This window comes from Nipponia nippon, unplaced genomic scaffold (genome assembly GCF_047370975.1).
Source record: "Nipponia nippon isolate SJK-2023a ecotype South Korea unplaced genomic scaffold, ASM4737097v1 scaffold_17, whole genome shotgun sequence".
In the NCBI taxonomy this organism is placed as follows: domain Eukaryota; kingdom Metazoa; phylum Chordata; class Aves; order Pelecaniformes; family Threskiornithidae; genus Nipponia; species Nipponia nippon.
In genome coordinates this window covers 6,759,804-6,784,622 of record NW_028262333.1, presented here as the reverse complement: position 1 = coordinate 6,784,622, position 24,819 = coordinate 6,759,804, and the positions used below count along the sequence as shown (strand labels likewise).

General features: G+C 42.3%; 1 protein-coding gene across 5 annotated transcripts in view; it reads left to right on the top strand.

The window, feature by feature from the left end:
* The window catches only part of KDM3B (lysine demethylase 3B), a 69,599-nt gene that overhangs the window by 35,733 nt on the left and 9,047 nt on the right, over positions 1-24,819 (top strand). For 4 of the 5 annotated variants that reach the window (XR_015703988.1, XM_087754243.1, XM_087754245.1 and 1 more), the window contains 7 exons: positions 884-1,036; positions 3,608-3,715; positions 7,939-8,066; positions 8,705-8,984; positions 9,992-10,248; positions 13,343-13,609; positions 21,575-21,746. Coding sequence is in view for 3 of the 5 variants with exons in the window: in XM_087754243.1 (XP_087610369.1) it covers positions 884-1,036; positions 3,608-3,715; positions 7,939-8,066; positions 8,705-8,984; positions 9,992-10,248; positions 13,343-13,609; positions 21,575-21,746 (1,365 nt within the window). In the remaining 2 variants the exon portion in view is untranslated. The remainder of the gene's footprint in view (positions 1-883; positions 1,037-3,607; positions 3,716-7,938; positions 8,067-8,704; positions 8,985-9,991; positions 10,249-13,342; positions 13,610-21,574; positions 21,747-24,819) is intronic. The other variant, XR_015703989.1, reaches the window with a different exon arrangement.

The following is a 24,819-nucleotide window of genomic DNA, read 5'->3' as shown; positions in this document are numbered from 1 at the left end:
CTTTTGGATCAGTGCGACATTACTACCAAGGAAGCTAACAGTAACTTTCCCAGACATCTTAAATTATTTTTCAATAAATAAATGCAGAAATCAGCTGACCCATGCTCCTAAGAAAATAGAAATAAGTTCAGAACACTTATCGCACTGGCCAGCTACGCTTTAATGAGCAGCTTTTCTTACGTATTCCTATCCTGTTACGCTCCAGGGACGTGACATAAAAGCACAGGGTTTTCCAGGGAGGGAGCAGCACCTGTGTTCAACCTGCAAGGACTCAGCTGAGCGACTAGTTGGCAGCGTTGCCACTACAAGGGGAGTGGGTTTAGAAAAAATTTTCTAAAGGTATCCAGCGTATCACATGGATAGCTCTGACTATCTGATTTTTCCCTTTAGCTTCTGGAATGTTCAGGGGCAGCCATTTGGAGAGGACTTCCCCTTCCTTAGCAAATGTGTTGGTTTAGAATCCAAAGAGTTGACAGGCATCCGATTAGTAAAACTAAATACATATTCTTTATAGTATTATAAGTTCACATTATTTGTTCATAAAACTAGCAGAAGTTTTATACTTTTGCTGTAAGTTCCATAAGTGCTCCTTGAAATTCAGTTACTGCAGAACTCTGTAAGGTCCTCCATTTCTCTGTAGTGTGTGCATTTTGGGACTTGACCTTACCCACTCTTAGAAATGGGGATTTTTAATAGTGTCACAAGACTAGCAACTCAAAGAATGTATCTCTGAATGTAAAAAGTATGTGTTTCAATACTCTGTCCTCAAGTCATGTTTCTGTGAATTGTTTTCTTTATCAATGTTAACTGTGATATTCTCAGATTCGGTGGGAGAAATACAAAATATAAAAGCAATAATTCCTAATGTTTCTTCTCTTTATAGAGAAAGTGGCATGGAAGCGAGCAGTACGTGGCGTGAGGGAAATGTGTGATGTATGTGAGACAACACTCTTCAATATTCATTGGGTTTGTCGCAAGTGTGGTTTTGGGGTCTGCCTGGACTGTTACCGGCTGAGGAAGAGCCGTCCACGTAGCGGTGAGTACTGGAATTTTTTTCCCCCCACTGTAATCGTTGAACTGGCTGGCTTTCAGTGGGGATAGTTTCTGGGAAGTTGCTGAAGGTTTTCTGGGAGAGTTAGTGAGTATCATCTTGGGAGGCTGGAGGTTTGGAATTTTGGCACTACTGTCTTATATGCTGCTGTTCCATTCTTTGTTTCCTTAGATACCTCTGTTTTATCTAGTTGGTTAGAATTTGTATATTAATATTATAACGTCAGCAGGCATAGGCTATGTACTGAGACAGACTACTGTATAGTTCCATCTTTTCCTCAGAAAGTATAAAAGAAAATTAAGTAATATCTTAACAGTTCGGAACCATCACAAGGTGAACTAGTAAGCAGACATTGCAGAGAGCTCCTTTCTGTAACAAGGAGTTAGATTGGAAAGTTTTCTTCTTTCTTTGATTCCTTGATGCACTAGGGTTTATAATTCAGGAAAAAGTTCAGTAAGTTCATTTTCTAACAAATAGAGGCACACTATGTTTACAAAAGTGAATACCTGGTTGTATTTTTGTGTATTTTACTGTATTGAGACTGCTTTGGTAGTGTGGGTGCTGACAATGGACAATCTTAAGTGTAAGGCTCTTAGTGACAGTCACGTTATTACATGGAGCAGATGTACAAAATGCTGGATGTTCATAAGTGTGAGTACTGCTGTCTATTCAATATGATAAAGGTGCCAGAGAACACTGAATGAATTATAAAAGCAATAGCTTTTTGAAATAGATAAAAAGTCACCTATTTTTATATCATTGTTGTGGCGTAACCTCAGTAGGCAGCTAAGCACCACTCCACTACTTGCTCACTCCCCCACGACAATGGGACTGGGGAAAAAGGAAAGGAAGAGTAAAAGCGAGAAAATTTGTGGGTCAAGATAAAAATTGTTTAATAATTGAAGGAGAAATACAAAAAGAGAAAGAAGACAAAACAAAGCAAGTTGATGCAAAGGCAATCACTCACCACCTCCCATGGGTAGACCATTGCCCAGCAGTTCCCCAAGCAAAAGATGGCTAGTCCCCTTAAACTCCCTCCTCTCTGTTTTTATGACTGAGTGTGACATTGTACGGCACAGAACGCCCCTTTGCTTAGTTTGGGTCATCCGCCTGGTGGTGTTCCCTCCCAACCTCTTGTGCACCCCCAGACTATTCCCTGGTGGGGTGGGTAGAGTGAGAAACAGAAAAGACCTGGACGCTGTACAAACACTGTTCAGCAATAGCTAAAACATTGGTGTGTTATCAGAATTGTTTTGGTCACAAGTCTAAAACACAGCACCACGTGAGTTGCTATGAGTAAAATTAACTCCATCCCAGCCAGATCCAGTATAATAATGAAGCCTATGAAATTACTGCCAGAATACACCAGAAGAGAGCATAACAATCTTTAAGACGTGGTTAACCTGGGTACAGTGGAAATAGTTGAAAGTAAGTAGAATAGGGTTTCTTGTATCTGGCGCTGTACATGTTTGGAAAAAAGCATTTGGGACTGAACATATCACTGACGGAATGTGGCATAAAGCTGTCCATGATTCAAGGGCAATAGTCTCTTAACCCCTTTTCTTCTCACATCAAGCAAATAAATACGATTACCTTACCCGTGCCGGGTTAAAATGAAGAGATGTCCAGGGCATATGAGAAGCTTTTACTCACTGGTGTACAGAGGAGGGTCAGTGTTGAACAGACTGATATTTTACAATGTCAAATGATAGTGTGTGGGGCGGTGGTGTATACATATATATTGCTTATCAATGATGTTTTCTGAAAACAGTATTGTAATTGTGGATTATTGATCAAGTCTGAAATTTTGGAATGAGCCAAAATGTAGAACCAAGGCATTACTTAAATACAATTACTTGCCTCAAGAGGCTTCTAAACTTTGTGCTGTAGAAATAACCTATGCAGATACCGGGTCTAAAGGACCATGAAATGAAGTTTTATATGATCCTTCTCATATCCTACCCCATTCACCCTTCCCCCCCCACCTTCCTTTTTAAAGGAAGACAATGGCATGCAGCTTATGCAGCTACATATTTGTAGGCCCAACTTGGTTTAAAATCTGAAGAATTAAAAGTTTGTCAGACTATTCAAACTATTAATTTGCTACTTGTTAGCTTTGTAAGTAGATACACTGACAAGAGAGCTTAGTTTCTTCTTCCTGGAACTGATCTGCAGATAACTTTTTGTTGAAAAAGCTTAGGAGATGATGACAAGAAAAGACAGAATTACTCTATAACTTAGGAAAGCATAATGAGAACAGGAGTGTGATATTCAAAAACTGAGGCTAGAAGACAAGATTTTTAGGTGATTGAAAATAACAAGCTGCTAGAGGTAAAGGGAAAATGACTGTGGTAGCTGTATAATCTGAAGAGGCAAAGAAGTTGCTGTAGATCCTGTTCTAATGGTCTGTATTTATAATTTATTTCTGAGATCACCAGGTTAATCTCCTGCACTGTGAAGAATCTAAAGAAAAAATATCGATGCAGAAACATTCTGTATTGTAAAGTTTTAGTGACTTTTGTACAAAATTTTACTTTTTTTGTGTCTTTATTCCAGAGACAGAGGAGATTGGTGATGAGGAAGTCTTCTCATGGCTGAAGTGTGCAAAGGGTCAGTCTCATGAACCAGAGAATCTTATGCCGACACAGATCATTCCTGGTACAGGTAATGCTTGAAACCTGAAAGGAAAAATTCCAATTTTTTTTTTTCCTCAATTCTGAGCAAGCAAGTAGAAAAAATACTAAGATGGTTGGTGTTGTAGCTGTTACCTTTTCTAGCATGGATTTAGAGTAGACTTTCACTTGCTACAGCAGAAGGGTTGAAGGGAAGGTAACCCAAGTAAGATCAATCTGTGGGTTTGAAGTGAACACCCTTCTGATACTAGGTGTGACTTCTTGTGCTCAGCTGTTTCCAGTTGTATCAGTAAATTTGGTTAACTTGCAAGAAAGATCTTTTTCTGTTGGGGGGAGGGAAAGTAAATAGTCAGTGCTGAACATTTACTTGACTGTTTACATAACTGGTCCTAAAAATCATAGAATCATAGAATGGTTTGGGTTGGAAGGGACCTTTGAAGTTCATCTAGTCCACCCCCCCTGCCATGGGCAGGGACATCTTTCACTGGATCAGGTTGCTCAAAGCCCCATCCCACCAGACTTTGAACACTTCCAGGGTTGAGGCATCCACAGCTTCTCTGGGCAACCTGTTCCAGTGCCTCACCACCCTCAGAGTGAAGAATTTCTTCCTTATATTTAATCTAAGTCTACCCTCTTTCACTTTAAAACTGTTGCCCCTTGTCCTGTCACTACAGGCCCTGGTAAAAAGTCTCTTTCTGTCTGTCTTATGATCCCCTTTATATATAGAAAGGCCACAATAAGGTCTCCCCAGAACCTTCTCTTCTCCAGGCCAAACCACGCCAACTGTCTCAGCCTTTCTTCATAGGAGAGGGGTTCCAGCTCTCTCATCATTTTTGTCGCCCTCCTCTGGACCTGCTCCAACAGGTCCATGTCTGTCTTGTACTGGGCACCCCAGAGCTGGATGCAGGACTCCAGGTGGGGTGGAGTAGAGTAGAGCAGAGGGGGAGAATCACCTCTCTTGACCTGCTGGCCATGCTTCTTTTGATGCAGCCCAGGATACAATATGGCTTTCCGGGCCGCAAGCGCACATTGCTGACTCATATCATGGTCCCGCTAGATGGCCTCCCTTCCCTCTAGCATATCAACTGCTAAACACAACTCAGCTTGGTGTCATCCCCAAGCTTGCTAAGGGTGCCCTCAATCTCACTGTCATTGATGAAGATATTAAATAGTATTGGTTCCAGTAAGGACCCTTGAGGGACACCACCTGTTACTGATTTCTGCTTGGATATAGAGCCGTTGACTGTAACTCTTTGGATGCGGCCATCCAGCCAGTTCCTTACCCATTGAATAGTCCAGCTGTTAAACCCATATCTCTCCAATTTAGGAGCAAGAAAGTTGTGGGGGACCCCATTAAAGGCCTTACAGAAGTCTAGGTAGATAACATCTGTTGCTCTTCCCTTGTCCAATGATGCAGTCACTCCATTGAAGAAAGCCACAAGATTAGTCAGGCACGATTTGTGCTTGGTGAAGCCGTGTTGGCTGTCTCTAATAATCTCCTTGCCTTCCATATGTTTTGACGTGTCTTCCAGGAGAATCTGCTCAGTGATCTTACTGGGCACTGTGGTGAGGCTGACTGGTCAGTAGTTCCCAGGGTCCTCCTTTTTACCCTTCTTAAAAATGGGCGTGATGTTTCCCTTTTTCCAGCTAGTGGCGACTTCACCTGACTGCCAGGACTTTTCAAGTATGGTGGAGTGTGACTTGGCAACTACATTAGCCAGTTTCCTCAGGACCGTGGGATGCGCCTCATCAGGTCCCATGGACTTGTGTATGTTCAGGTGCCTCAGGTAGTCTTGAACCTGACACTGGTGGAGCCCCACCTCAAGTACTGTGTGGAGTTCTGGGTGCCTCAATACAAGAAGGACATCATACTACTAGAATGTGTCCAGAGGAGGGTGACCGACATAGCAAAGGGTCTCGAGGACAAGACTTATGAGGAGTGGCTGAGGACACTCAGTTTGTTCAGCTTGGAGAAGAGAAGGCTGCGGGGTGACCTCATCACAGTCTACACCTTCCTCAAGGGGGGCAGCGGAAGGGGAGGTGCTGATCTCCTCTCTCCGGTGACCAGCAACAGGACATGAGGACAGGGAATGAAGCTGCGCCAGGGGAAGTTCAGGCTGCACATTAGGAAGAGGTTCTTCACTGAGAGAGTGGTCGGTCCCTGGTACAGACTCCCCAGGGAAGCAGTCACGGCACCAAGCCTGTCAGAGTTCAAGGGGCATCTGGACAATGCTCTTAGTCATATGGTTCAGTGTTAGGTAGTCCTGCGAGGAGCAGGGAGTGGGACTTGATGATCCTTATGGGTCCCTTCAAATTCGAGATATTCTATGATTCTCCTATGATGGGAGGAACTTTGTTCCCCTGGTCCCTGCCTTGAGGTTCAGGGACTTGAGAGAATACCACTGAAAACAGAGGGGAAAAAAAAAATAATTGTTGAGTACCTCAGCTTTCTCCGTGTCAGCTGTGACCAGCTCTCCTGTCTTATTTAGTGAAGGTAGGGTGTACATTTTCTTTAATCTTCCATTTCTGGCCAACATACCTGTCGAAGCCCTTATTCTTTGCATGCCTTGCCAAATTCAGCTCCAGCTGTGCCTTAGCTTCCCTGATCCCCTCCCTACACATCCAGGCAGTGTCCCTATATTCTTTCCAGGAGACATGTCCCTGGTTCCACTGCCTATGCGTTTCCATCTTACATTTTAGTTTGACCAGGAGGTCCTTACTGACCCATGCTGTTCTCCTGCCTTCCTTGCTCGATTTTTTGCAGATGGGAATTTGGAGCTCTTGCACTCTAAGAAAAATGTTCTTAAAGAGTTGCAAGCTCTGTTCAGTTCCTTTGTCCCCGAGGGCAGTTTTCCAGTGGGTCCCATACACTAATTTCTTAAGAACTAAAAGTTCACTTTCCTAAAATTCAGCGTCCTGACTGTACTCTTCACCTGGCCCATATCCCTCAAGATTGTGAATTCCACCAGGGCATGATCACTGCAGCCCAGGCTGCCACCAATCTTGACATCTGTAATTAATTCTTCCATGTTGGTGAGCAACAGGTCCAGTAACGCTTATCCTCTAGTCAGGCTGTCTTTTTCTGGATTAAGAAATTATCCTTGATGCACTGCAGAAGTCTTCTACACTGCATACAGCTTGCTGTGCTGCTTTTCCAGCAGGTGTCAAGGTGATTGAATTTCCCCACCAGGATCAGAGCTTGTGAGCATGATGCTTCCTGTAGTTGTAGTAAGAAGGCTTTGTCAGCAGGCTACCCTTGGTCAGGCGGCCTGTAGTAAACAGCAACAGTGAGGTTTCCTGTGTTGGCTTAGCCCTTAATTTTTACCCATAAGCTCTCAACCTGTTCATCGCTGTTTTTCAAAGACAGCTCTGTGCAGTCAATCCATTCTTTTACATAGAGAGCAACCACTCCGCAGTGCTCCAGTCGTGCGATTTGTCCCATCATGTTTCAGCGATAGGGATTAGATTGTATCTTTCTAGTTGCACAATGACTTCCAGCTCCTCCTGCTCGTTACGCATGCTGCATGCAGTGGTATATAGAGGCACTTCAGCTGGGCTGTCAGCCTTGTCAGCTCTTGAGAGGAGCATGCCCAAATTCCTTTGAGGCATTTCACAGATGTTTCCCTGTTGCTTCCTAATACATCAGCAGCCCCTGGCTCTTCTCTGTTGCTCAAATATCCATCCCCTTCCCCCATTAAATCTAGTTTAAAGCTCTCCATACAAGTCTGGCCAACTTGTTGGCAAAGATTCTCTTGCCCTGCTTGGGCAGGTGAATCCCATCAGCTCCCGAGACACTCAGCTTCTCAAAGGTAGGTTTGTGATCATAGAAGCCAAAACCTTGAGTATGGCACTGGCCACACAGCCAGGCATTCACCTGTTTAATTTGACCTCCATCTTCTTACTGGGAGGATAGAGGAGAACACCACCTGTGCTCCAGATCCTTTTAGCATTGCTCCAAGGGAGATACAGCCTCTTTTGATGGTTCTAAGTTGCCTCATTGCAGTATCATTGGATGCTGCAGGGAATAGTAGGAGCAGATGATAATCTGTAGGATTCGCCAGGCTTGACAGCCTCTCAGTGACATTGCAAAGCTAGTGCTAGCACAATTCTCTATTCAGAGACAAGTGTCTTGTTACAGCATGTGATCTTGAAGATACTTAGCAGTAATACTAAAAATACTGTGTATATATTGTAGTTAAGCCCTTGTTTTTAGTTTTCTTTACATGTGATATTAAAGATTAACTTTATTTCCAGCGCTTTACAATATTGGAGATATGGTTCATGCAGCACGAGGCAAATGGGGTATTAAAGCCAATTGTCCATGTATTAGCCGGCAGAACAAATCAGTGTTGAGACCAGCTGTCACTAATGGAATATCACAGGTATGTAATTTTGAGGCTGAAATTACCTTGTTTGGGATTACATTTTTAAGATCTATTAAACGTTAGATCCTTTAGACTAATCTATTGTGAAACACAAACTTTATTTTCTCTATCTGTATTCTGAGTGTTTTAGCTTAGCAAATATCTTCTGGGACATTTTTCAGGGATGTGTGCTGCAACTGTTATTTACCAAGTGGATATTTGGGCTAATACTCTTATGTAGAAGTTGGGTGGGAAGCCATTCATATTGATGCTGTATCTTAAAACAAACCACTATGAGTAGCTTGCAACATGTGCATTTATTTTGTTATGGTTCCTGAATGTTATGCTGAATCTCGAGCAGTTCTGTTTCTGTTCACACAAAGAGTCCTCCTGTAAAAAAGAGAAATGGAAAAGCACGGGCTTGTGTTAAAAGATGATGTGATAAGAATTCACACCGCAGTGGAAGGTTATACACAGAGACGAAGCTCCTGTGCTCTGCTGCCGCATAAGCATAAAGGAACTCTACTGTGCACGTAAAGCAAATGAACAAACAAAAACAACAAGCAAAACCCAATGCATTGGATAACTAAAATGTCTCCCAAGTTGAACTCTTCCCTTTATTCAGCATTTAGCAGTTGTTTATATTTTTGTTTTAGCTTCCAACTGTAAATCCTAGTGCATCAGTCTCTGGAAACGAGAGCACCTTTTCCACTGGAGCAGGGACAGCAGGAGTGGGGCAAATAGAAATGGACACTGTTCCAAAATCTGAAGCACCTGATAGTAGGATAGAAGAATCTGCAAAAACAGAGACATTACCAACCAATAACACTGGTGAAATAAAGACTAACAGACCACTTTGTCCAGAAACAGCTCCGTCGTCAGCCTTACACTGGCTTGCAGATTTAGCAACGCAAAAAGCAAAAGAAGAAACAAAAGGTGAGCAGAAGACGTGTCCTCGGGGGTTGGAATTAAAAGAGAAATGATAATGTACTGCTTGGTTGCTATTCTTTGTGAGAGTGCCTAGCCCTAAATAGAAAAGAACACGGTCATTTTTCTTCCTTTGCCTCTTAGAATCAGTTTTCTTTTACAGGCTTAGGAATATGCAAAGCTGGAAAGATGATGATACAGCTGAAGATAAAAATACTGTCTTGTTACTCCCCCTTTATTTCAGTGTCAGTTCTTGTATTTATTTTCTAAGTAATAAGCCACTGGTATCCTGATGTAAAATGATAGTAATTAATTGCAGATGCAGCTTTGTCACTTTATAAATATTGAAGTAAATAAAGCTGGTTTGTGTACGATGTGAAGAGTGCATTTCCAAAGAATTGAGAGACTAGAGTCTACTTGGAGGGTCAGATGAAAGCTTAGAACTTCTTTAATACTCAGTAGTTTAAGTGTGATTCTCAATATGAAATAACTGTTCACAGAATACACCTCCCAGTCATCAAAGGTAACATGACTAACACAGGATTTATTCCTGTCCATATATCTAGCAGGGGATACTTTATATGTCAATGTTAAATGTTCATGACTCTTTCACTAGTTTTTCAGGGCTTAGCCACTGCAATATTTTGACTACAGTTAAAATTTGAAATATTTCATATTGAAACATTAATTCAGAAAGTCAAGAAAATGTTTTTTAATTGAGTTTATTACAAAGTTGTGGTTTCTTGTGTATCAAGCTTTCAGATCAGATCTATTGTGCTATTCAAAATCTTAACTAACAGCATACTAAGGGTAAAATCTATGTGAAGTACATGTCTTTGATTCTTTTTAAAGTCACTCATTCACTGTTGCAGTGATAATTTACCTTTACCACAAGATTCTGTCAATATCCTATTTAATGCAAGAGCAAATAATTTCAGAGAACTTTATGATCATTTGAACTTTGCCTTTTTTCTTCTTTTTTTTTTTTTTTTCCAATGTTGATATTTATCTTGCAGAATCAGGATCACTGAGGTCAGTGCTTAATAAAGAATCCCATTCACCCTTTGGATTGGATTCCTTCAACTCCAGTACAAAGGTTTCCCCACTAACCCCGAAGCTGTTTAATAGCCTCTTGTTGGGCCCAGTGACATCTAGCAACAAAGCTGAAGGCTCCAGCCTCAGAGATCTGCTACACACAGGGCCAGGAAAGCTTCCTCAGGTCCCGTTAGACACAGGAATCCCCTTTCCTCCGGTCTTTTCTGCAGCTTCTACGGTAAATAATTTTGTATTCCTTCAATGATATCTGTTCTAGGGAAGAATTTCATGATGATCTAAAAGTTTTCATCTAAATGTTTTTATAGTGTCTTATTCTTAAATGTTGAAACAAATGCAGTATCTTAGCACTCCACAAAGCTGTAGAGAATTTTGATGCTAATTGTTAGTTTGTGGTTTGGTTTACTACTGCTGTGGAGAAGCTAGTCCTTGCAAGAGACCAAGAAAGTGAGTTTTTAAATGTAGCCTTTAGATTGTTTAATTGATAATCAGCATGCCTCTAAAAGCTCACTTTAAATTGCACATCTTTAAAAATGTGCAAGAGCATACCACAGAAAAAGACAAAAACCTATGAGCAGACCAGTTCCTTAAAAAAACTTATGTATACTTGAAAGGCATTTAACACAGAATATGAATTTAAGAATTTAAGGTGTAGTTGCTACTTCTGGATGCTTATTCTGGAATAAGGATACTTTGTTTCTCTTTAATCCATTTTGGAGGAAATAACCTTAAAAAAAATCCTTGAATAAATCAATGATATTTGAAATGGTTACAAGCATTTAGTTGAAGAGAAGGATAGATTCTGTGGAATTTATCAAGGCTTAGCTCTTCTTGGAGAATACTTTCTCCAAAAGCTGAGGCAAATAGAATGAGAAAGATGATGAAATGGCTTGTCTCGTAGCAGGATTTTTTTTTTTTTTCCTCTGAGTCAGGCTGGAAGGATGAAACCTTAATAATAGTTCATGTTGTTTTGGTTTTGGTAGAGGGACCCGTACAGCTGTATGGGAAAATATGTCGCTGCTGCAGGAAAGTGAATCCAATAATACTTCCCCCCCGCCCCCTCTCATCACTGAGTACAGGCAAAGAAATTGCCATCACTTGTTTTAAAGCAAGTTATTCCTTCAAGGCTTGAGAGGGCCTGTCTCAACTTGTATCCCTGTCCCTGCGACTCTATGCATTCTTTCACCACATTGAATCAGATCTACTATGTAATGTCTTTTTACACTTTCTTGACTTCTGGTTTTCACAGAGTAATTTAGATTTGAAAGAACTTGTGGGGAACTCTGGTCCAACCCCCAGCTTGAATGGCTGGATGCTTAATATAGACTATATATGAACGAAACATACCTGAGAAACCACAGTTGTGTTGGTCAAATTGAGAGGAATAATAGATAGCTGCTCATGAAGAGAATCATCTTGGTGTTTCTGGAGCATTGACATTCTGTTGTGAAGAGTAGTTAGCATTGACTGTAATAGCTAAACTACATATTATCTATTTCGTGGCCTCTAAAGAGTTAGCATAAAGGTACATTTTTAAGACCATTGTAAGTGGATGATGTTATGATCTAGTCTTACTTGCATAAGACAGGCTGTAGAAAACTAATATAATCCGCAGCAGCAGTACAGGCTGGGGTCTGACCAGCAGGGGTGTAACGCTTCTGAAAGGAGCCCAGGGAGGACAGCAAGCTGAACATGAGTCAGCATTGCACCCTTGCAGCTGCGAAGGCAAACTGTCCTGGGCCTCATCAGGAAGCGTACAGCTGGAGCACATCAGGGAAAGTGATTATTCCACTCAGCACTTGTTAGGTCACACTTGGAACACTTTCTGGTTTTGGTCTCCCCAGTTGAAGAATTAAACTGAAAAATTGGAGGGGGTCCAGTGGAGGGCCATGAAGAATGATTAAAACGTTGGAGAGCTTGACACATGAAGAAAGGTTGAAGAAACCGGTTCTCTTCATCCTAGAGAAGAGAATGCTTTGGGGATCTGATCGATCTTATCGTATCTAAAAGGTAGTTGTAGAGAATATGGAGGTACTCCTTTCACAAGGGTGCATGGTAAGAGGGCAAGAGGCAATGGACACAAGTTGCTTCAGGGGAACTTCTATCTGGATATAAGAAAAAATTCTTACTTTACATTCAAGCAATGGAACAGGCTGCCCAGAGAAGTGATGTAATCTCCTTCCCTGAGAAGTTAAGGTTTGGCTTGACCCAGCCCAGGGTAACTTAACCTGATTTCAACAGAAAGTTATACCAAACGATCTCTAGGTCTTCCTTCTGACCTATACTCTTCTATAATTTCATGAATATTTTTTACTGAATTTGTATCTTCAGTTATGAATAGTGTTATATTTTAGATTGATAGCTCTGCATATGGTAAATTTTCTGTCTGTTGAAGTTCAGTTTTAAAGAAGATGGCAAAATTGTTCCCGTAGTAGTTTTTCACTGTTACTGTTCATTCAGCTTCCAGTCCCTGCTTTTTTTTGGAGGGGGGGCATTTTTGGGTTTTTTGTTGTTTTGGGTTTTTTTTTGCTAGAATGAGAAGCTCTCTGCTACCAGAAATCTATTGCACCCCTGCCCCCTCCTATAGGTGTCTTGTGAATAATGCTCCAGTTAGTGTTTATCTTCTGTTAAATATATGAAGTATATTTAGTGTCTTAAGTATCTTGCTATAGGTAAGGCCTATAGGCAGGCTTTTTTTTTTTTTTTTTTTAAGTTAAGAACACGATTTAAGATTGTGTTGTTAATGTCTTCCAAATTTTAAACATCCCTTAAGGAGTTTTAAACATCCCTTGAGGAGCACGGACGCCACAGCCAGAGAGGCTGTCTACTAATGGTTCTATTAACATTGTACATCCAGGAAGCACCTTCTCCTCTCTGTCTGTCAGTGTTTAATTAATGTTCCCATATCCCTCAGCTTACCTGTGCCAGGGTTGTATTCACTTTCTTAATAATGGAATGAGGAAAATGGGGAAATAGAGTTGAGATGTTAATGTAAGTTAAGAAAAATATGAACCTTGTTTTACCATTAAAGTAGCAAAGTTTAGATGACTTAAGTTTTCTGTTCCATGATTGTTTGCTGTAATATTTTTTCTAGATACCCTGTAGCAGGTTGTTTTAAGTTTTACTATTATAAAACAGGGGCATAGCTGTTTCTGTTCTTATTGGGTATGTGCCTGTCTCTGAGCTGATTTGTTTACTGTTGCGTGTTTTTCTGATAGCAAGATGTCCGTGACTAAAATCTGAATGAGAGCATACATACATTAATATGTATGCTATTGCAAGACTAAACTTACCTCTGGATTTACATCTTCTAGGGGGCCAAAGGTAAAGCCAGCCTGCCTAACTTCTTAGACCATATCATTGCTTCCGTGGTGGAAAATAAGAAGACGTCTGATGCTGCAAAACGGGCTAGTAATTTAGCTGACACACAGAGAGAGGTCAAGGAAATGGTAATGGGCTTAAATGTGCTGGATCCACACACTTCCCACTCTTGGCTGTGTGATGGTAGACTCCTTTGCCTTCATGATCCTAGCAACAAAAACAACTGGAAGATCTTCAGGGAGTGCTGGAAACAAGGCCAGGTGGGTGATGACAAATAACCAACCTTTACTGCTTATAAGTATCCTGAAATTTTAACCGGTACCTTGATTATTGACGAGTCCATTCAAACTTTGGCCAGTTGCTCCTGAGTGAATATGATGAATGAAGGTTTTGACTGTAGCACTATAAACAGGGGACACAGCGGCCCTGTCCACTCCATGCTGTACTGACTCAAGCCCGTGTGCCCTTGCACACTGAGCTTTTCTCAGCTTACCAGTATGAGGGTGTTTGCTTTGACAACCTTTTTAGTTGTGGTGTGGTTTGTGCTGAACCCGCTCTACTACAGCCCAGTAGTGAACCCACTATGATTTCCCACATGCATCCTAGCATCTACCCCATACTTAATGCTTTATAGCCTCAGGAAAAGGTCCATTCCTTCCACCTGCAGCATGTGCAAGAATATACTGCTGCATGCAGTAACTTCTGCTGAATTTCTGCTGAAATTTTTGGGTGTGCTTGATGCAGTGTCTCATCCTGAGCCTACAGCTTATGTGAAGCCAAGTATTGTTTTGAATTCAGCATCTCATGTATTGAGCACTCTCCTGGATTGTCTGAGGGGTCATCAACCAATTAGGCCTTCAGTCAAGAGACTGGACCTTAGAGCTGCTGCCAGCATAGCCACTTTTTCAGATCTCGATCCATAGTGCTACAGCTTAGACTTCTTCAGAGAGTTATAAAGATTGGCCTGGTCAGACAAGCTGAATCTTAAAAAAAAATGGGTGAGTAGCTGCTGCTGCAGAGGAAGCACACCCATAGATCTAACAGAATATGGTGTCCACCAGTGTTCGAACTGTGTTCTTGGCACTTGGTTCTGCAGCTACCTCTGACACCATTACCTTCACCAGCTACTCAGCATTGAGACCATTGGTGCTAGACAGTTATGTCCCTCATCATCTTTTCTGGAGAAGTCCTTGTTGCTGGCTGTTCTGTTGTTATTGTGCTAATGCACTCGGCACTCACACTCCATACTTATTTGTGGTTGCTCACAAGACGTGCGGACTGCTGAGCTGTGGTAGAGGAACAGATCAGGCTGCATGTTCCTCTTTTGGCATTCGGGGTCCATTCCTGCAGAAGTGGAGTACTTTACTTTCCAGTTAAGTTTAGCGTGTCCCATGGGACTGCACATTCTCTGGGTCCCCTGGGCACAAGCATAACTAGCATGTAGCCATGAGAACTGCGGAGAGGAATGTGGCACCACCAACCACAGAGTTACCGGTTCCTGTTTCTGACTCCCCTAGCCAGCTCCTAAGAGGTGGAAGAGGCTACTGTGCAGCACACCCTCCTTGTCTGACTAGAAACTTAGCTTGCTGCTGGTATTGCCAGCTTTCCCCCTAATTGCAGGTAGCTTCTTGTCCTGATTTTTTTGGAGTGCACAGGGGTCTCTTCCTGTTGCATCTTTCTGTATTTATGAAGGATTTCAGACCATTCTTTTGCAGTGCTGTGGTGTCAACCATCTGCTTGAATTGGCAAAGAGCTCCTTAGTTTCTGGTCAGTATACTCTGATAACTTTCTCAACCCTCTCTGTCTGCAAATAATACTGCCTCTCTGAGGCGGTTCCTAAATATTTTGGGAGGTACTTACAAAAGATGTGCTTCTCAGTTTCTCTGCAAATGAGACTGGTTAATCACCAGGTGCAAGATGCTGCACTTGGCCCTGGGGTTCTTGACTGTTAACGAATCTTGAGAGACTCCTTATGGAGTCTAGAGATGTGATTATCCATCTTCTGTCTGATGTGTAGCTTGCAGTGTGCATCGCCTTCCAAGTTGGTGCACGTTCTGAGGCTCTGGCCACAACTGTCATGCTCATGTGCTATTTGTGACCCTCTATTTTAGGCTTTGCCCCAAGATGTGCTATTGATGCTTTTGGATGATTTTATCATTCAGAAGACCCCTTGTATAGCAGCAGACTAGGCAAGTCCCTTGCTCATTCAAGGATTCTCCAGTGGTGTTGCACTCACTTGAGTTTCCAGCTGAAATGGGGAAAGCAACCTAACTGAACCTCTCTCATTCCTGCACGAGAGAGAGCCGGTGACCCAGGCAGGCGTCGCTGTCTTGACAAGGGTATTCTAAACAGAATTTCTTCAAGCAGAGATTCTCTCAACAAACTCTGCTCTATCACAGTTCTCCCTTGGCTGACATCCTCCTGTACATCCCAGCTGCACCCTTAAAAGTGAAGTCAAAGAACATTATTTCCACCACAATCCCCCAGATCATCTTTCCCTTCCCATTTTGTGGGCTGGAAAAGGTTAGTTGGAAAAAACCTCTTAGCTACTCTCCCCAGCACAATAAATGCACACTGGACACTAGATCTTAGTTGGAAAAAACCTCTTAAATTACTCTCCCCGGCACAATAAATGCACACTGGACACTAGATCTGAGCCTTATGAAGATCTTAGCCATGGTAGCATCCCAAATTGTTAAAATTCTTTTCACTTTAACAAATGGATAACGAATGGCACTCTTTCAGTGTCATGCAGAAAGAGCAACATTTTTCAACTCCTTTGTCTTCGAAATTGTCAGAAATAAGTTAAATTCTGTCTTATCCCAGAATTCACTTGCAGACCATAAGATTATTTCTTTCTGGAGCTGTTCTTCAAGAGCATTTTGCTCTCCTGAACATGGTTGTTGCTCATCTGGGGATACTGTCAGGATTCTCATCCTATAGCAACCTGCTCTTTTCTGAGTTTTCATACTCAGCTTTCTCTTTTTTGAGATACTGAAGATTTGGAGTGGCGTTGGAGGTTTTTATTTGTTTTCTTCTAGTAGTGAGAACTGAGCTGGCAGGAAATGTCTACCAACCAAATCTGCAATCCTTTTATCTTGCAACCCTAGCTGTGCTCTTCACTAGAGACAGCATTTTCTTTCTTCCATGAGAAATTCTCTGCTTAATAGCTGGAAGGGTTCCAGTAGGTTAAGTAGATTTTTTTCTTTTTTTTTCTTTTTTTTTTTTCCCCAACTGTTATGTTCAAGTGGTCAAGTGAATACAGCAGGGATCAAAATTTGTCATTATTTTCATGGACTGAAGAAGACTAATTTATCCATCAGCTTTATCCATGAGTTTCGACCCATCCTGTGAAAGGTACTGTCATTTTACTCCTCATCCATGATCCCTAGGTTTTTGTAGAATATGATTAAAACCTTTCCATTGCCTTAATGTTACAATTCCTGTTGGGATCAGGGAATATATTTAAATTTGGGATGAGTGTATCTGCTCTGTCATCTTAGGGAGGTTTTCTGCTTGTCAGGGCCTCACATTTGGGACATAGTGGAAAGACTGCCAAAGCTTGTCTGTCCCTCAGACATTTACCCTCTGCTACTCTTCCATATTGGCGTGAACAATACTATCAGGGAGACCTGGACAGTATCGAGAGTGACTGTATGGCTCTGGGAGTAGTGGTCAAGGCCATGGAGCCCAGGTGGTTTTCTTAATCCTGCCAGTGAGGGGTAGAGGGGTGGACCGATTCTGCACATCAACCATTGTTTGCGCAGCTGGTTTTGACAAGAGGGTTTTGGGGTTTATGATCATGGGATCATAGGAGAGCTATAAGCCAGGACCAAGGGAGGGAGAGTATGACCAGTATGACCAGTTTTGAGAAAGGAATTAGTTGATTGGGTTGGCAAGCAAGCAATGTGGAATGATGTGAACAGGAGAAATCTCATACTCAAGAAAACAGGGATGAGAGATGTCCACCTCAAGCATATGCACAGAAGTAAGGAACTGTGTACATCACAGCATTGTGAAGAAAGCTGTCATACCATTTCTGGGAAATCAGTGTGACTAGGTGCCTTCCTGAAGTGCCTGTACACTAATGCATACAGCACAAGGAACAAACAGGAGGAATCAGTGTGCAGTTGCATGGCCACAATCTCATTGGTATGATGGAGAAGTGGTGGGATAGCTCATGCAACTGCGTTATGGCAAGGGCTAGGTACAGGCTGTTCAGGAAGGACAGTTCAGGAATGACAGGCCAGGAAGATGAGGAGGGAGCAATGCTGTTCATGTGAGGGAGCAGCTGGAATGCGTGAAACTGCATAGGAACAGATGATGAGCCATTTGAGAGCTTATGGGCCAGGATTAACAAGCAGATTAACATGGGCAATGTTGTGGCGAGTATCTGCTACAGACCACCTGATCAAGAAGTGATAAGGCCTTCTTCAGACAACTGGAGGAAGCCCTGTGTTCACATTTCCTGGCCTTGTGGGGCCACCCTGGTATCTGCCAGAGGAACAACACAACAGGTCACAAGCACTCCTGAAATTTTCTGGAGTGGATTGATGACAGTGTCCTGACACAGCTGATCAAGGAGCCAAGTAGGGAAGGATGCTCTACTGGACATCATGCTTACACGCAAGGTAGAACTGGTTGTTGATGTGAAGGTAAGGGGCAGTTTTTGTTGCAGTGACTATCAGATGGTGGGGTTTGGTTCAAGATCCTGAGAGGAAGGAGCAAAGCAAAAAAGCAAGATCAAAAGCCTGGGCTTCAGGAGAGCAGACTTTCACCTTTTCAGATATCTAGAAGAATCCCATGGGATATGGTCCTGAAGAGAAGGGGGGCTCAGGAATGCTGGTTGAGTCATGCTTAACCTTCCTCATAGCCTTCTGTGATGAGACAACTGGCTTGGTGGACGAGGGGAGAGCCCTGGATATGTTTTATCTTAACTTTAATAAGGCTTTTGACACTGTCATAATGTCGTCAGACAAACTGATGAAGTACAGACTAGGTAAGTAGACAGTGTGGTGGATTTAAAACTGACTGAAATGCCACGCTCAGAGGGTTGTGATCGCTAACACAAAGTCCAACTGGAGGCCAGTTACTAGTGGTGTACCGTAATGGGTCAGTATTGCATTGAGAATTATTTAACATCCTCATTAATGACCTAGATGGGATAGAGTTCATGCGCAATCAGCAAATTTACAGATGATACAAAACTGGGAGGAATGGCTGGTACACCAGATGGTTGTGCTGCTATTCAGAAGGACCTGGACAGGCTGGAGAATTGGACCGAGAGGAATCTCATGATGGTCAGCAAGGGAAAATGTAAAGTCCTGCACCTCAGGAGGAATAACACCCTGCGGCAGTACATGCTGGGGGGCAGCCGGCTGGAAAGTAGCTTTGCCTGGAAGGACCTCGGGGTCCCGGCGGACAAGGAGGTGTCCGTGAGCCAAGAATGCGTCCTCGTGACAAAGCAGGGCAGCGGCATCCTGGGCTGCGTTAGGAAGAGCGCTGTCAGCAGGTCAAGGGAAGCGATCCTTCCCCTCTACTCGGCACTGGTAGAGGCCACACCAGCAGTATTGTGTCCAGTTCTAGGCTTCCCAGTCCAAGACAGACATGGACTTACTGGAGCAAGTCCAGCAAAGGGCCACCAAGACGATTAAGGGACTGGAGCATCTTTCATATGAAGAGAGGCTGAGAGAGCTGGGACTGTTCAGCCTAGAGAGGAGAAGGCTCGGGGGAGTGTGGGGAGGAGATCTTGTCAGTGTGTCTGAATACCTGGTGAGAGGGAATGAGGAAGAGAGGGAGGCAGACTCTTCTCAGCAGCGCCCACTGGCAGGACAAGAGGCAATGGGCACAAATGAAAAACCAGGATGTGCAACCTGACCACAAGAGAACACTTTTTTTAGTGTGAGGGTGTTTCCTTCCAACCTAAATGTTTCTGTGGTTCTGTGGGGTTTTTTTCTTTTTTTTTTTTTTTTTTTTTTTTTCCTGAAGTTGACAGGAGAAGACAACCCTTTTTTATTTTCTTAAACCTTACTCTTCTGGAGTTGATGTTTCTTTGCTGCCTTCTAGAACTTAAGGGCTATGTTGTGTTATATTTGAAAACCAAGGCCATTTCTATTATCCCCAAAGTTGCTGGGTTATTCATTCAGAAATGAATGGAGGAAAAAATTGTCCCCCCACTTAGGGACTAAAATGGATACTAGTCCTGTTAGAGGCCGTCAGGCAATCCAGGTGAAGCAGTGCTTAGTCACTGGAGTGTTTTTAAGCAATCTAATTTTGGAATTGCACTAATACTACTAGAACATCTAGGGGCATCTGTGCTCCCCAGGGCTGTACTGAGCTCTTCATGTGAATAAACCCATGATCCACCTTCAGATCATTGTTAATGTAAGGGCACAGCTTGGAATTAATTCACATAGACATGTGAACTGTCATTGGAACATAGGTAGCAGTTACTAAACCTAGAGTTCTTCAGGTGCGATAGCCCATGTGCAAGTTCACTTCATACCCTCTTTTGCTTTTCTCTCAAGTCTTGTACTTCTCTCTAGAGATTGCAGGGTGAGAAGAACTGACAAGGTCTTGGCCAGTGTTGGGAGGATTGTCTGGTATACCTTTTCCTAGTACTGTTAGGTTAGCAAATCCTTGAGCATTTATGGGGAGAGGCCACTCAGATCTTGCTGTGGAATGTATATATGTGGTTAGCCTAAACGTCTTAAAACCCTTTTTGCAAGTGAACAACTACTTTTCTGCTACTTGGTTTTGTACTAGGAAATTAACAATGATCCATGATTATACATTAAGAATGAGTGAAATAGTTGAAAAATTTGTATCAGAATATGAAAATTTCATATGAGAAGGCTTTACTATAAATGCTGTTTCTAGTGGTAGTTGCATTTGTGCTTAAAAAAAGGAGAGGTGGTGGGACTCAACACCCACTGTACTTCCACAGGTGGATTGACCTTGGGTGGCTGCCAGACCCCTACCCAGTTGCTCTCACTCCCCCTTCTCAACAGGACAGGGGGAGAAAATAAGGTGGAAAAGTTTGTGGGTCACGGTAAAGACAGGGAGATCACTTAGTGATTGCTGTCACGGGCAAAACAGATTCAACTTGTGAAAAAGTAATTGAATTTATTGCCAATTAAAAATAGAGTAAGATGGTGGGGAACAAAGAGAAAGCTAAAAACAGCTTACCCCCCCTACCCTGCTCCTTCTTCCTAAAGGCTTAACTTTACTCCTTCATCCCCAACGCTTCTACCTCCTCACACCCCCCCCCCCCCCCCCCCAAGCACAGCAGGGATGGAGAATAATGGGGGTTGCGGTCAGTTTGTAACACTTCATCTCTGCTGCTCCTTCCTCATCACACTTTTCCCCTGCTCCAGTGTGGAGTCCCTCCCACAGGATACCATCCTTCACAAACTGCTCCAGTGTGGGCCCTCTCCAGGGCCTGCAGTCCTTCAGGAATAGACTGCTCCAGCGTGGGTCCCCAACAGGGCACAGTTTCTGCCAGAAAAATTGCTCCTGCATGGGCTTCTCTCCAAGGGCTGCAGCTTCTGCCAGGAGCCTGCTCCAGCGTGGGCTCTCCATGGGCTGCAGCTTCCTTCAGGGCATCTCCCTCTGCTCCACTGTGGTCCTCCACAGGCTGCAGGGGGGCAACTTGCTTTCACCATGGGCTCTTCCATGGGCTGCAAGGGAATTTGTGGAGCACCTCCTCCCCCTCCTTCTTCACTGACCTTTGGTGTCTGCAGAGTTGTTTCTTTTGCTTCCTTCCCCGCACCCTCCCCACCTCCCCACACCCCAGCAGCCGCGGAGCATTTTTTACCCTTTCTTATTATCACAGAGGCACCACCAGCATCAATTATGGGCTCAGCTTTGGCCAGCGATGGGTCTGTTGGAGCCAGGCGGAGCCATCTTTCTCCAGCACAGGGCAGCTCCCAGCTTCATCTCACAGAGCCCACCCCTGCTGCCAACACCTTGCCGTGTAGACCTAATACACTTGCCTTAGTAAGTCTAATATAATACCACTTCTAAGGCAACTGCACATGGCCTGGAACTGAAGTTTGCTTTGACTCTGGTTATTTGTTTGATGCACAAAAACCAGACATGGATGAAAATAGATTTGTGTGTCTTTTGTATGATGGTAGCCAGGAGTCTCAGCTCTTAAGAAAGTTTGGCTGCATGTGTAAGAAATTTGGTTATGGTGGAGTAAGCATTCATCTTTGTATTCTCAGCCCGTGCTGGTATCTGGTGTCCATAAGAAGTTGAAGTCAGAGCTTTGGAAACCAGAAGCTTTCAGCCTGGAATTTGGAGATCAAGATGTAGATTTGGTGAACTGCAGGAACTGTGCCATAATTTCAGACGTGAAAGTGCGTGACTTCTGGGATGGCTTTGAGATAATATCTAGTAAGTAATATCTATGGCTGACTAGTTTAACTGAGCAGTCTGTCTCGCTACCTTCAACTCCTCCTTTTCCCACCTATTTTCTCAAAAAATAAAAAATAATATTAAAAAAAACCCAAATAGCTATAAGTCTCATCCAAAGAAGCCATTGCTCCTTAGCTGTAGCGCACCTTAGAAAATACTTTGGTGAAGATTAAGGCAGGGCTGCCCAAGAAAACTTCATCTGTACTACAGCATGTGGATGTGTGTTACTTTCATGTGTCAAAAGATGATCCATTTCATGGGATACTACTTTTTTTTTTAACTTTCCTCAGTGAAATTAATCATCGGTTACCGTTATCAAGACAGTAAGTGATTTGACTACCCTTACTCTCCTTCCAACCTCAACATTTATTGTAAAACTAAAGGGAACCTGCAGAGCTAAAACAGACTGAGGCTTTTGATGCTAAAACTCAGACTTGGTGGAATACATCAACTAAGTAAACTTGACATTGCAAATTATTCTTACAGTAGATCATCTGCGAGTACAAATACATGTTTATATGTATTATGAATAGCAATGCTGTATGCATACCTCATGTGGTAACACATTACTTAATGCTTGAGTTCTTCTTTGAGGAAACCTTCTGTCAAGGGTGGATGTGGAAGCTAACCGGCTAAAATTTCCTGGGGATATCACTGGTCAGATTAAAGAGCTCCTGAAAAGCAGAGTGCTCTATTTTAGATTGTATATGCCTAGATCAGAGTGGTCTTATATTTACAGATGTTAGAGTTGTAACAGTTCATTGCAGTGTTGCTGATTGTAGTGTTTTCTGTATTTATTGCTATGTGCACATAGCAGAAATGGTGAACTATTGGATGGCTTAATGGAATGTTTGTTCAACAGCAAACAGTGATAGATTTGTAGACCAAGAATTTTCCCTTCCCTAGTCATTTTCCAATCCAAGAGCTCCCAATTTTTGACTTGTTTTTATATGGTTTCAAGTACAGAGTCTTGTATTTTGTACTGTTAAATTTCATACTATTTCTGTTATTACTCAGAAATAAATGGCCTAGAAGGATATAATGGTGTGGTCTTCCTGTGTATTAACAGTAATTGGGAAATTTCACAAACTCTTCGCTTTCGTGCTAGGGTCATTCATGAAAATAGTAAATCTGTATAGGTCAAGTTACCTTTGAGCAATGTTTTTTGTAGTTTGTCTCCAGACAGACATGCTCCTTTCTGCAAAATCAGCTGCTGCCTTTCTTTTAGATGATGCCTTTACCACACTTTATATGAGAAATGTTAGTGATCTAGGTTGGAAAACCTGATGACTTTTGCTAGTTTCTTTTAAATACATTTTCTTTAGTGTTTTTCAGCCGTGTGCAATCCCCGATTTAGAAGAGTATGGTTTGCTACTAGTCCGGAGATTTCACACACCAACTCATATGAAAACTGCTTGCAAATTATATAACGACTCTGACTTCTCTGCGTTACATGAATTTTAGATTTCTCAAGTACATGGCTGGTTCCCTCCCCCCCGACTCGCATTAAATTATTGAAGAGATGTAGAACAGCCACTGAATTTGGAGGTGGTATTGAGCCTAATCCCTTGATTAGTCAATATGATACTTTATTTTAATCTTGTGCTGCTTACTTTTAATATCTTTGAGTTCTAAGTGGACTTTTGGCAGGTCTAACTTTTTTGTTTTGATCCTTCTTAGACCTGCTTTTCTTTGCTGATCGGATGTTTTCTGGGTTTTGTCCAGTTTCGTGTAATTTGTCAGATCCAAATGTTTTCTTCCAGGTAGCTCTTTGCTCTGTCCTTTCTGAATAGCCTTCCTACAAGTTTCTTCTTATTTGGAACAAAGATCCTTGATGAGTTCAAAATCTTGAATACGGGAAGTTCTGAAACATCTTTAAATTCAAGTCCTTGAGCTTTTCGGTTCACTTGCTTCTCTAAAATCCATAACTCATCAAAATTTGTTTTCTTTAAATCAGTCACTTTGGTTTACATATCTGCAGTTCTTAATTCCTTTTAATTTCAATGAAATCATTTTTTATATTGCAAACTAAGGCTGGCTTCTGTAGCCTGTTGATATATATAACGCAGATGTGATTCACAGGTCTCCAAGTCCTAGTTTCTTAGATATGCTTTTTCCTTTGGTACTGTCAGCAGCTCTGCTAGGTCTGGGTGAGATCAGTTGCTTTTTGTTGGTAAGGTAGGAAGTGGTGAAGGATGTTACTTTCTGGGGAAAAGGGGATGTGAAGGTGTCAGACTGCAGTACCTCCTGTTTTCCAACTGATGGCTTCATGTAGAGTTGTGAGGAATCCGGTAGAAGAGTGAACTTTGTTTCTCTCTAAATTTTATACTGAGTCTTCTAAGCTGCTGCACGTACCAGTTCCAGATATACTCTCTTAGCCATTGTAACATCTGAGGCAAAACAGCAATTGGTGAGGTCAGTGCTGTTATATCTTACATCCGCTGTTGCGTACGTAATGTCATCTTGCTGTGCTACCAGCTTTCTCTGTTACCAGTCAGAACTCACGTACAATTCTTGGAAGTGAGGAACCAATGTTTGAATTCAGCACCCTGCTAATTTGAGTGCCTCCAGCAAAGAAGAATTTAAAAAACTAAAGGCTGTCTTCCTCAGGAACCACCTGCTGTTTAGCTTTTTTGAGTGTGGTGTACCATGGTTTCTTCCTTTATACTGAGGTTAGGGTTGATTTCAGAGCATTGAACCAATAACTTCAATTTTATAGAAACACAACTCCTCTTGAAATGAAAGATAAAACTCCTTTAGACTTTGGTAAAAGTAGTAAGGCATAATGCTTTGGAAAGGCTTGGTTTTGAACTTGAATAAAAACTATTCTAAAGCTTAGCAGCTGCACAAGATCTGTGAAACTTCTGCTGTAGGTAATGATATACAGATCTGATTGTTAAACTGTTGTTTGGGCATACTATGATAATGCTTGGAAGCCCAAAGAAAAATCAGGATCCATTTTGCTGCGCAATGTAAGAGGTCTTGGTACAAAAGACTTACAGCTTAAACAAGGTAATGGGCTGTGGTAAAAATACTACATGAAGAAATCTTA